Below are 12772 nucleotides of genomic sequence, written 5' to 3'. Positions count from 1 at the left end.
CGGGAAACCGAAAAACCTCCCTCCAAGAACATGATGTAATTTATTATTGGGATAATGTAAACAGTCACAAAAGTATTGAACAGCTACAAGCCACCCGCGCGCTCGCTCGCTCGCTCGGGCCTTCGAACAACGCCCTGGGAAAAGCGGATGCAAAATTTCCCGTGCCCGAATAAAGCCTGTAATTTGCCTTCCTTCCTCGGCCGGCTTTGTCCCGGGCTCAAAGAAAAAGGTTATTGGGTTCGCCGCCATGTCGAGCCGCAACTTCAAAGCCACAGGGATGCGGAAAACTGTTTCCTGCTTTTTTCACGATCCCAAACATCCTCGCCCCCCCCCCCCCCCCCTCCTCTCACTCTTTCTCACTCACGCACCACTTGAGCCGTGGTAATCTTCCTTCTTCCCGTGCCACGCGAGGAAAACAGGCAACATAAAATAAAAACCCCCGAATTGGGAGCAGTAAACAGAGGCAGCCAGAGAACAATTTCCATCGAGGCTACATTTCCGCCACGAACAAGTCGGCCGTAGGATCCGGCTGTGCCACCCATCGCCGGCAGCGACTATTACTACCCGCGTTTGCCTACGCATTCAGCGTCAAAAGGAAACGAAACACATTGGCGTAAAAACCGAGATTGGATCGATTCGGATTGGTGAGCATTACTTTTTGTTTCAGCTTTCCCGATCCGCACGGTGTCTTGCATGGTTTCACGCTTTAGGCCTCCCCCGCTCTATCCTTCTTTTCTTCCCACATAGCTGAGGGGCAGCTGAGTGAATACCCCGTAATGTTCAAGCCGACGAACGGGACACCGCGACCGAGGAAAAATCTACAATTCCCCGGGACCAGGAATTTCCCCTCTGTGGAAAAAAAGCAAATTTGAGTTTTATCTTTCGTGAGAAACAATTACTTCGCGGGCGCGCGCGTTGCTCGTTCGGGCAATTTATGTGCCCTGCAGCAAAGGGACACCATTCCGGGGCGTGACGCTGGTGGCCGGATGATCCGTGTTTGCCCAGCGTCCACGATTTTACAGCGGATCGATTCGATCCTGCAATATAAGTAAAGTTCGACCGTGTTTGCGGTACTTTTCCGGCCCGATAGCTATCAGTAATTGCTTTACGCCTAGCAATGGTATGGGTTTCGATCGTTTGATGGGCAACTGCGAAACGATACTGTGCGCCTTCTACATTTCACATTTTACGCATTTACCCACAATCTGCGCTAGCATATATTATCAGGCTCCTTTTTTGTCCTAAGAAGCCGAAGACGTTTGAACGGTTTCTAGTGATCCGATAGCTTTATTATACGGCCGAGCCAAATGACATCATAAATATTGAGAAGAAGTTGAGTTAATCATTCTCGTACGGGAGGGGAAAAGATAGTTCCCACATCGAGCTCGTAATGTGATTAGTGCGTTACATTTCACCCCCAGGCCCAAGTGTCGCCTGTGGGGAGAACCTTGGGCAGCGCCGGGGAGGTGGCAGGGCAAATCATTCCTGAATTAAACATTAGCAAACCGCCACCTATCGACACCCATGCTGCCCGGCGCAGAAGCCATCAAAAGCCGGAGACCGATTCAATATATACCCTGCTGTTCGCGTTTGGATCTTCGGCACTGCATCCAATTATGCAAATAACACTCACAGGAGACATTACGGTGAAAAGATCAACCCGTGTGCCATCTCCATTTCCTCGGCAAGCGCAAACATCAACCCTCGCCCGCCACCAATCTCCCAGCGGGCCAATGGTAAACCGTTCCACCGCCTTCCGGCTGTCACGGGCAGCGCTGGCAGAAGTCTTCCAAGGCCGTAGAACAGCTTTTCCGGCCGCAGCCGCAGAGAAATGAAAACCGAGTGAGATGGCAACTTCTTTTCATTTTCTTGACCCGGGTCGACGGAAACGACAGGCAAACCGTTTTTCTCACACAAACACGGTGGTCTGGAAGGAGCGACGGGAGCGGTGGTGGGACGCTGGAGTAGTGATTAATCATGGTCACCACTTTGGCCACCGCAAAAACCACCATCGGCGGTGCGACAGCTATTGCGAAATCGTCAACGGGGGAGCTTTATTGATGGGATCTTAGGGTGCATTTACACGAGAGCAGACCGAAGACGAATACCGACGTGGGTGCGGTTAGGACATTTCATGCAAGGACGGTTTCAGAACAGCTCTCTCCGTTTAGAGAATAATTGTGCCAGAGAATGCACGTAATTCATACAGCGCAAAATAGACCACAAGAAGTTAACTGCTGTGAATAAAACGATAAATTTCTTGCGCAGAGAGGTAGTTAATGTTTTATTCTCATTTTTAAGAGCAAGTAGACTTTTAAAAAATTTAAAGAAGCACAGAAATGAAAAACAAAACACTATTTTGAAAAGAAATAAAAATTAATAATTGTATTTGATTCACATTTTGCGCTCTAAAAGCATGAATTTTAGTTTTTAATTGTTGATATTCAACTGAGCTGTAAATAAACATAAGAAAATGGTAAAAATAAAGTTGGAGTTGAAAATTATGCCACGACAAGAACTATTCCAATCAAATCAATAAAAAAAAGACAAGACTTCGTTTATGATTTCCTACTGATTTTCAAGAACATTTTACATATGATGTTCAAATTATTATCTTTTCTTACTCTTTTAAAATTATATAACAATACAAGAAATAAAGTTCAACCGTCTAAAGGTGGCTTTAGTGTTCAAATACACAACCTCAGCGAACGACGTAAAAATTAGCGTTACACCGCAAACATTTCATTTATGTGACTCCCACCGACCACCCTGCCATCGCATGGACGAAGGCGAAGAGTCCTTTTCTCGACACCTGCACCTTTGGTGGGGTGTGGTCCGTTTTTCCTGGAAAACTTATCCGCTGGCAAGTAGATAAAATAAGTAAAAGATAAATCTTTCTCACCTTTCTTATCTAGCTCGTGACGCGAAGAGACGCGCCCGGTGAAGTCACGCCCGGCATGGCGAACACAAAAAGAAGGGAAAAACTAGACAAAATGGCGTCCAGTTTAACTTTTTCCGCTAAGCTAGGGAAAGGGACTGTCCTTGAAAGTCTTGCCGCCGGCAGCCACGGGGGATTTTCATTCGTGATAAAACCGAGAATGACGGGCACAAACTCGAGCCAACTTGTGTGGCCTGATGGAGGGAGTGGGTGGGGGGAGGGGGGGGATCATGGTAGCGAAAAGAATGACGTGGAATTCACCAACGAAAGAGGATACTTTTGTGCCGCCTCCTGTCAGCCGCAGCCAGTCAGTTCTGACGTGTTGAGACGGCCCAAACCCATGACACGCACAAAGAACCGATCGAACCGTGCCGGTTCCGAAGCGTCTTGGTAAGTATCAGGTTCGGTGTTCGGCTCCTAATGAGGTACTTTTTTCTTATTTCGCTTTCGCCCTTTACCATGTGGCATGAAGGGGGTGGGGGAGGATACCTTCGCCTTGGATCAACTCAAATTATTCCACGTATTCCCCAGTCGTCCGGCACCATTCATCTGCTTGCTTGTGTGTTGGCCCCCACCCTACAACGGATTCGAACACTGGTTATCTGTCCTAGAAATCCTACCACCAGAGCTCGACAACGGATAGTGTAGGCCGAACAAATGCGAACATTTGGCGCTCCACATGCATCCACACACGAGCACCTTCACCGTCGAAGGGTTTAGGACGGTGTCTTGTGGAAGGATTTGCTGGTGCTAAATAATGTTACCCCAACTCCAGCGCCCGGCACAAACAGAAACACAAACCGAACGGCAATGCCGGGCGGTGTGGGCCCGTTCCGCTACCGGTTTTCCCGTCTGGTCCAACTATTTCGGTGTGTCTAATTTCCAAATCCTATTAACTTCATTTTGTTTTGGTGTAACATTTGTCCCGCCCATGCCGCGCCCCACATACTCCGCGTCCGTGCAAACCAAAAGGATGGTCCAAAAAAGCAGCTTGTATTGCTGACTTTATTTATTCGCTCGTTCGAAATAGGTAGGACAATGTGTGCATTTCGCTAACCCGATACCCGACGTCTGGCCCGATGTGTTTGCAGTCATTTCGGGGAACTGGGCGGGCGGTAGTCCCGGGTCCAAGGACACCGACGACAATGGCAACACCGATCCGGCCTTTTCAAGCACTGGCGTCCATTGTGTTGGCCCGTTTTGTACCTGCGACAAACCTCCGGGCTCGACTCGGCTGCTCCGGTGGCGTTTCCGGTTCCGTGCACTCTAACAATGATGGAGAATGATGTTGATTGCGATTCGTTTTTACAAAAACTGCTTTATCTTTCTCGTGGGAGCGCTAGAAAAGGTACGATAAGTTATACATTTTTTTGAAAAAAAAATGTAACGCAATGGTGTTAGATAAATAAGTTCGTTTGAAAAACTTCTCAAACGACCGTAATTTGACAACAAACTGGTGTGACACGGGTTCACATTTCTGATGGAACCTTTTTTTTAGAAACAGCTACATAAAAATCCAGCCGAGCGTTATGTCGTATCGATTTCAATCGCATTCCGTCCACTCACATTCAGCATTTCACAAGGCTTCACATGTGAAAACACCGCCAGGCCGTGTGTCTGTATGTTTCTCTGCGTCACTAGCAAACACCACACGGCACGTCGGGCGATGGAAATGGCCGTGCTTAGTGCCTTTCACAACGTACGGTTGACGTTTCCCGTGTCGAATGCTTTACTATCCACTTTTCCACTTGACCATCTGCTTCCGCCGATGCGGATAGGCTGAGACTTCCTCTCGAAGCATGAGAAACAGCTTTGCCGATCGTCTCAATCAACATAAAACACTGAACGACCGATTTTTAAAGGATTTGTCGAGCACAATACGATTTTCCTTATTCCGTCGATGCCGGCGTCGGGCCGTAACGTTCGGCGCGCCAAGATCGAATGCCGAACAAGGTGGGACGTGACTCATTCCGCTTTCGCTCGTAAAACAGTCATTCCGTGATTTCGTAACATAGAAATTCGACCATTTTATTGTGCTTTTTTCCTCCCTATTCTAACGAAAACTCGATTCGTTTTCGCTTTTCCATTGCCTGAGAAGAGATGTGATTTCATTTTATCTAATATTACGAAAATTATCCATCCCAACTCATGTGTGTCTGAGTGGAGGAAGAAATAGAGGAAAATCTATACTTTCAAAGCATGTTTACTAAAAATATAACTACTGTATTTTTTTTGTATTCGTATGATGTTAGTCACGGGGAACTGGTGCGGCGTGAATGGAAACTGTTTACTGACAACCGTCGGGGACTTAACGTGTTAAATATGTTACACCGGTTGGTTTTTATTTAAAAAGGATCAAGCCGAATATGAAACACCAGGCGCCTCCATCGCTTCAGCCGGTGGGATGAAACCTTTTTAACCAAATGATTTTTACCCAAGTACATCGAGTTCAAAAATAGCAAGAAACAAAAAAACCCGAAATATTCTAACAGGACACGAAATGCTTCCACGTTGGATCCAAGAATACCCTCATAAGCGGAACATTCCCGTTAGTAGTGACGGGCGTGGATGCTTTTCTCCCTTATCTAAACCACCCCCATGGTCTCTTAAACGATTACGCGATGCAGAGGCGGATGAAGAAGAATGAAGAAGAAGTTCGCCCACACGCGCTAGAAGTTTTCGCTTCACATCAAATACGTCAAATATGAAACGATTACCGAACAAACCAACAGCATCGCATTCATCCCGCGTGCGCTTCGCTTAATCCCGCGCCGGCCGTGCCATGTTTTCCACCCGAATTTAACAGCGTGCACAACTCAGACCGACCGACTCAGACAAACACACGTGCATGCGGTGTGTACGAAAAGCAAATTTTGGGCCCCCGTTGTTCCATCTTTCCCACGCTCACGGCGAATGTTGTCGCCGATGATGAAGATGATGATGATGATGGTGATGCTGATGGTGGTACTATCTAAACATGGATAATTAGTTTTTTGCTTCATTTTTCCTCGCTTTTTCCCACGCTCGCGCGTCGGCGGTTTCGGTGCGCTAAAACGATCCACCGTGGCACAATGTGCACTAACATTTGACGCTTCTACGCTCATCCACAAATCCCTGACACTCCTTCGCCGACATGCTTCGCAATTCCAGTGGCATCCAACGCCCCTCTCCCCACCCCCACCCCTTCTATTTCTTCCCATCCGTTCAGCAGCCGCATCGCAATATTTCAGCTTTCGGCATCGTCACGAAAAATCCAGACACCACACGGAAAAGGGATGAGGATGAGGAAGGCGGGGGGAGGGGGGGGGAGCGGACGCTTAAGTAAGTGCTTTCGGCGCTCTCGGGAATTTTCCATGCCACCTCACCCGTGGTTGCAGTGGGTTGAAACCGTTGAACAAAACGCGAAGAATTTCGCGTCATGCAGAGGGTAAGATTTTCAATTACGCCCCAAGCGGCCACCAAGCGAAAGTTTTCCCAGAAACTGGGGGGCTTGTGAGCGTTTTTCACAGAGGTTTCCCCGGCACGGACCCATCGATGAGGAGCTCATCCGTTTGCTTCGTCCTTTCCTTCGTAAGTTTTGGGGCTAACAATTTTAGAGTACAAAATTAGGGAAAATTCAGGTTTCAAAAGGTCGTCACCATTTGTTTTTCCCATACTTTCACATCAATTATCAAAACATATTTTCTGACCAAACGTTCACCTTCTTCTGACCCAGCCTTAAGCGAAATTAATCTGTTGATTCGTTGCAGAAAAATATTAGTCCCATCACTTTCCATCCTACCCGTACGCAAAGTTGAAACGATTCACAAAATCGTTTTACCACGCGGAGGATCCTACGTCAGCACCTAATGGGCCCCCAGTCGTCGATGGCACCGGTGTAGTTTCGCAATCGTTCCCGAGATGCCGAGCGACAGTTGCGCAATAGAATATTCCTGCATCGAGCGCTGCTTCTTTATCTTTGCGCGCCGTAATCGGTTAGAAAAACAACCAGCCCAATCTGCAGCGATCAGAAACATCCCGAGGGTACCGGCGCGATAGGCTGAGCCCGGAGGAACCTACACGTTCGATTGGATCCTCCTCTCTCTCTCACCCCGGCCCCGTATGGATAAAACGCACATTTTGCAAAAGATAATTACGAAGAATAATTGATTTACTTCGTCGTCGCATAATTTATACATGAGTACGAGGGATTAAATTAATTAGGCAACGCCTTCGCTCGGAGAGCTCCGGTGCTCTGGTGAGTGGTTATCGCACCGGATCGCCCGACGGGAACGTTCGAAGAGGACTTGCTCCACCCTCGGTTGGCAAAACCCGTCGCTATAACCACAACATATCGCACGGCAGGCCCCTTCAGGCACACAAAAACACACACACACAGGTGAACGCAGGAGGATTGGAGCAAACCACCGGAACTATCGGCACGGGAGGGGGAGGCCGTATGAGAAACCGATGATTTTCTCCGCCTCGCTTTCATGCCATTTGGTGGTGGCAGCAATTATCTTGCCTGCCTGTGGGTGGAAGGTGTGGCCGGGGAGGTAGGCCGGCCACTCAACCGCTGCCCGGGTGGATCTGCATCGCTCTCCCAACCGCACGGCGGAAGTTCGGGAGGCAATCGAGTCAGCAATCGGGGAGTCAGCAATCGCACGACCAGGAAGGACACACCCGTGCGGTGAACATGTGTAAATTTCAATAATGAATACTGTCACGTACTGGGGCCGGATATACATACAGAGTCCAATACACACAGCTACACAGCACCTCGGTGTCACATGCTGGCGCTCTGTTCCATTTTGTTCAACACGAACCAAACGTGCTGTTCACGCAGTATTGGGGCGAGAGCAGAAGCGAAATGTACCGAATATTGATGGTAACATGAAGTGTTCTTGTTGGTGGCGCCTTAAGCCGAACAAGCGATAGCCTATTGTTTGCCAGTGTCATGTTGTTGATGCTGGGAGGTGGTTCAATGGCTGAAAACAATTACTGCACCTCCTTACACCAATAACAGTTTATTGCTGCGTCTGGAAATTGTACAACAATGTTTAGCGTAGGCAGTGAAGCGAGAGAAGAATATTATTAAACATCAAGTGAAACATGAGCAACATTAAACATTCTTAGGTAAACTTGTGAAGAAGATGGTAAACTTGTGCAATATCATGTCATAATCACTTATGTATGAGCGACGCGAAGGAAAGCAAACAGTTTCAAATATTGAAACAAAATCTTTCAAATTACTTTCATTTATTATTTTGTAGATGATGATGATGATGATTATAACTTACTTTGTTTTTTTTTTTTAAAGAAGCTTACAAGATTAAAAAAGATAGCAATCATTGACCGATGTAGTTATATGAAATAAATTAAATTAAAGGCAATAATCGAAGATTTTTGTTACTGAAATTTAACGCCTTAAATCATCGTCACCAAATTTGTGACTTCCCTTTGAAATAATGATTTGATTTCTGAATATTTCTTTCTATGCAAATTGCATAACACTTCGCAAATCATCCCATTCCGAATCGGCCAGATTTAACCAGGATCGAGAAATCCAATTTACTTTTCAGATAATCCAATTTGTAGCTAATTTTCAATCGGAAATATTTCCCAGGATACTTGTATCTAATTTTCCGCTTCCGTTCGGTTTTTGCAACAACCGACCGAAAACAAAGCAAAATGTAAAATAAAACAAATCAAATCATAACAACCATGACTCCCCGTGCCCCGTGTACAAGTTTTATAACTCCGATTGTTCCCATCCCGAAAACCGGCCGGGACCATTCGTCATCGCTTAATGGGTGGAAAATAATCTAGCCTCGGTGCCCTTCCGCATGGGCCCATCAAGGGCGGTGTGTTTTCCTTTCCATCGCTGTGTATTTGTTCCACGCCGCTTCCCGTCGGTCCCCGGTCGGGAAGGGTAATAAAAAGTTGCTCTTGTTCTGGATGCGGATTCTCCCCGAGCCAGCTCGGGACGGTGTACACACATAATTTTGATCCGAACGCTTCGAAGTCGCTACGGAAAAATTACCACCAGGGAGGCAAATCCTTCGATACCCGAGAAGGACCGAATGGCGTCCGGATCACACGAAACGTTGGAAATGAGAGTATAAAACAACAGAGCAACAACAACACCGTCATTGCGCCGACAATAACAAATAATCATTCTTTGGAATTATCCCCCAACCGGAGGGTTGATTCTGTCCGTGTCCCTGTCGAGCTCTCCTCTTCCCTCTACCTGTTCCTGGTATCTACGTGCTTTTTGCTCTCCCTATTTCCAACAGGGACTATTTTAGCGTGTCAAACATAGAAACACTGGTGGAGTTAAATTGAAGCTTAATAGGTTTTCGAATGAAATTGGGGTTTATTTATACTTCTTCACGCACCTTTCGCTTTTCCATGGTCTGGGATCTTTTTGCTACTACGTAGCGAATACGAATCATCGATTTTCGCCTCACGTTTCCCGGTGAGTCCTTTTAAGTCAAGGGATCTCTTTTCTTGGGATCAAATATCAAAATAGAACGAAACCCTTAAAAGAAACATGACCACATCCCTGCAGCACACATCGAGAAGCTGCTTGAAATGTTCCCTTCTGCTGTAAATGGATTTCTTTCTTGCGTGTCCCCGTTACAAAATGGAATCCCAAATGTGGGGAAAATCAGACACCAACAACAGGATTAATGTCTGACCGGGGCTTTTTGTCCTTCGAAGTTGCGGGAGGAATTTCTCTCGCTGTCTCTTTCGCTGCCTCTGAAGTAAAACGTGTCCGAAGAAACCGGTGGCCAAAGTTTCTTATTACCCAGTCGTTATCTTTCAGCTGTCATCCGTTGGCAGAAATAGGAAGTAAAACGGTAACACGACCTTTCGAGTGTACTTTGCTTTAGTTGTTTGTTTCCTCCATGCTTGCAATAAATAAGCTGAGTGAATAATACTTTCATATGATATCGTTGGTGATCAAATGGCATCCTCTGAACAGAACTATTCAGAAATGATTTCATCCATCACGAGTATGTAAGCCAAGCTACTTTTTGCATCAAATGAAATACATGTGTTGGAAGTAAGCTAAACATTTAAAGACTGGGAATTGAAATCTAACGAAATTTTAATCGAAATTATCAAATTTTCAACGAAAATCAATTGTTAAAACATCGCCTTGAGAGCATTCGAAACATTCCCGTACGGTTATTATATGTAGGAAACAAATTGGCATCATGCTGCTTCCTGCACAATACAATGAAATTTTCCGATTGAGTGGAATTCAATTTCACAATTTCTTTCACCAATAATGCTCGCCCTTTCCTCGCCAAATGGCTCATTTCATTTCCTCACCCGCACCGGAAGGATGGATCAGTTATTTTCATAAAGTCATTTCATGCTTCAGCGCCGATGAAGGGAGGCCAAACAATACCGACAACAATAAAAAATAGAAAAATAAAATAAAACACACGACGATGCTTGAACCTGCTGAACAAGCAAAAAATTGTTCCGGGGTCGGTTCCGGCGAACACGCGTACTCCGGAATTAATTATTCATAAGTATCCCTTTTTTTGTTCAATATTTATCGCTCAAATTCAACCCATTTCACGATTGCACTGCATAATTCGCTCACACATTTACCCAGTTTTCTTGCCACATCATGTCGATTTTTTTATTCCTTTTTTAATTTCTTAGTGCTGTTAACCGCAGCTGTTAAATGTGTTCACCTTTTCGGTGTTTGTCCATACATAAATGATTTCCTCGTGTTTAACTCTCGAAGTATATGATGCCAACACGGAAAAGTGGGTCACTTTAGAGGGTTTTGACCTACGAATCGCTGCAATTACTACTTATGCAGGAATAAACGCTTCAAACTAATAGATTTTAATCCAGCTTTCCTAAGGTGATAGGACATTGGCACAAAAATTGTGCATAACCTCAATCGTTCAATTGAATGCATGTTTTAACCGTTTTTCACTATCAATTTTCCTTGAATGAGGAAACAATAAAATGAATAGTTTAATTAAATTACGTGACCTCTGCTTCCGCGAACCGTGACGTCAAACGACACCACGAACTGCTAAACCTACTTAATCCCTTTCCATTCCTTTCCTACGGTTCGCCTGATCCAAGCAAGCCATCCGTAATCAGATTTAAGGTCTAAAGTTTTCTTGCTTCCTGCCGGTGAAATCCAAGCCGGCACTGCCAGCATCGGTAATGCGGCCTCAGGTGAGCATGTTGGCGCAATGCCAGCGTGATTTAAAAAATACAATAAAAATAAAATTGGCAGGGGGCATTGGAGCGCCGTTGGACTTGCATATAGGGCAGACAACATCCATCCTAGCACAGCCGACTCAGATGGACCAGCATGTGCTTGTATGACCATCGGAATGAAATTAAAATCATCACTTGCTCTCACAAAACAAACAAAAACAAAAACCGGGAGCTTCCACCGGGTGCGCTCCGATAAATATTGGGCGATCGATTAATATTCAATAAACTTCTTGGCAACAACTCGCCAGTGTCCAGCAGTTGCATCTGAATTCAGCTTTCCAGGGTCCGTAACATCTTGGCAATCATGCACTTGCCACAGAAACACATAAACACACAAACGTAGGAATTCATATCTTCTGCAATAATCATCATCATAAGATCTAAGAGCACCAGTGGTGTCCCAGTGGAACTGTGGCTAGCACTTTCTTGAACCAACTCGACTTGGAAAACTTCCAAATGTAGCGTTGGAAGCGGATGGACCGGACTCCGAACGGTATGCGCTTCGTTTTGAAGCCATTTTGCAACACGAACACGAAGAAAAGGGCAAGATTCTTGATCTCTCTTTAATAATTCTCGACCACATATCGTAAAGAAACTTGCTTTAAACGATTTTTGACGGCTTTTCAATTGTTTGAAGATTCAAATAATATAATGAATTGAAGTAAAGTTGTTCGTTTTATTAAATAATTCCTTAAACTAAGAAAAGTTGACCATATTCGTCGTAAGTCAGAAAATATGAAAGGTGAATAACGAGTACGAATATTATTAAACCTTCATTTGAGCCATTCATATACACTTGTGAAGAATGTTCTCTACATAACATCAATGCTCCACTCACCTTGAAAAGCAGCCTCCACCGAAACATCCGCCTCCGTGCACTTGGCGCTGCACACGATGACAAACAACATGAATCCGAACAGCCACATGGTTGGATGGACCGGATTTCACTTTGAAGAGGAAACTGGATATCACCTACCGGCGTACACGACCATTAATTATCAGGAATTCTCGAACTTTCACTTTCACTTCCCACCCGCGGACAACTCCGCGCTGAACCGCTGAACGGCTTCGGGACGTCGTGTGCGAGTCGGACGGAATCGCTTCTTCACCAAGCACCACTCACATCCTCTTCAGACGCCTGAAGTTGCACTACTTTTTACTTGCTGCCCTTTCCGTAGACTCACTTGATCGAACAACTTTCTCCCGAAAACCACTTGACCGCACACACTTGTACACTTTTCCGTAAAAACGGAAAACCCTTGTCGCGCTCAACGCCTGCTATAGTACGATATTTCTTCTTTCCTTCACATGACAGCTGTCAACGTTTCTCGCCTGCTATGAAACATACTCACGTTTACCACCGTCTCGAAGCACCAGGGCTAATAAACCAAGAAAAGGGAATGTAAGCAAAAGACTTTCGAAAATAACCAAGAAAAGAAACGCTCGGGTCTGATTTTCCACAGATAATTAACTAAAACGGGCTCACGGGGCTTATCAGTGTAATCCCCTTTCGGTTCTATTGGTTCGCTCTTCCAGCTACCGCTGGCATTGTTTGGGGTGGCTTTTCATAGTCTATTTGTCGTGAAGGATTAT

The 12772-nt window shown here is 45.5% G+C and overlaps 1 protein-coding gene across 1 annotated transcript in view; it reads right to left on the bottom strand.

The window, feature by feature from the left end:
- Window positions 1-12105, bottom strand: part of LOC131294149 (uncharacterized) — a 97106-nt gene extending 85001 nt beyond the window's left edge. The window contains exon 1 of the mRNA XM_058322195.1: window positions 12018-12105. Coding sequence (XP_058178178.1) covers window positions 12018-12105 — 88 coding nt within the window. The remainder of the gene's footprint in view (window positions 1-12017) is intronic.
- Between the last annotated feature and the right edge of the window lie 667 nt (window positions 12106-12772).

This window comes from Anopheles ziemanni, chromosome 2 (genome assembly GCF_943734765.1).
Source record: "Anopheles ziemanni chromosome 2, idAnoZiCoDA_A2_x.2, whole genome shotgun sequence".
Lineage (NCBI taxonomy): Eukaryota > Metazoa > Arthropoda > Insecta > Diptera > Culicidae > Anopheles > Anopheles ziemanni.
This window is presented reverse-complemented; position numbering and strand designations above follow the sequence as displayed.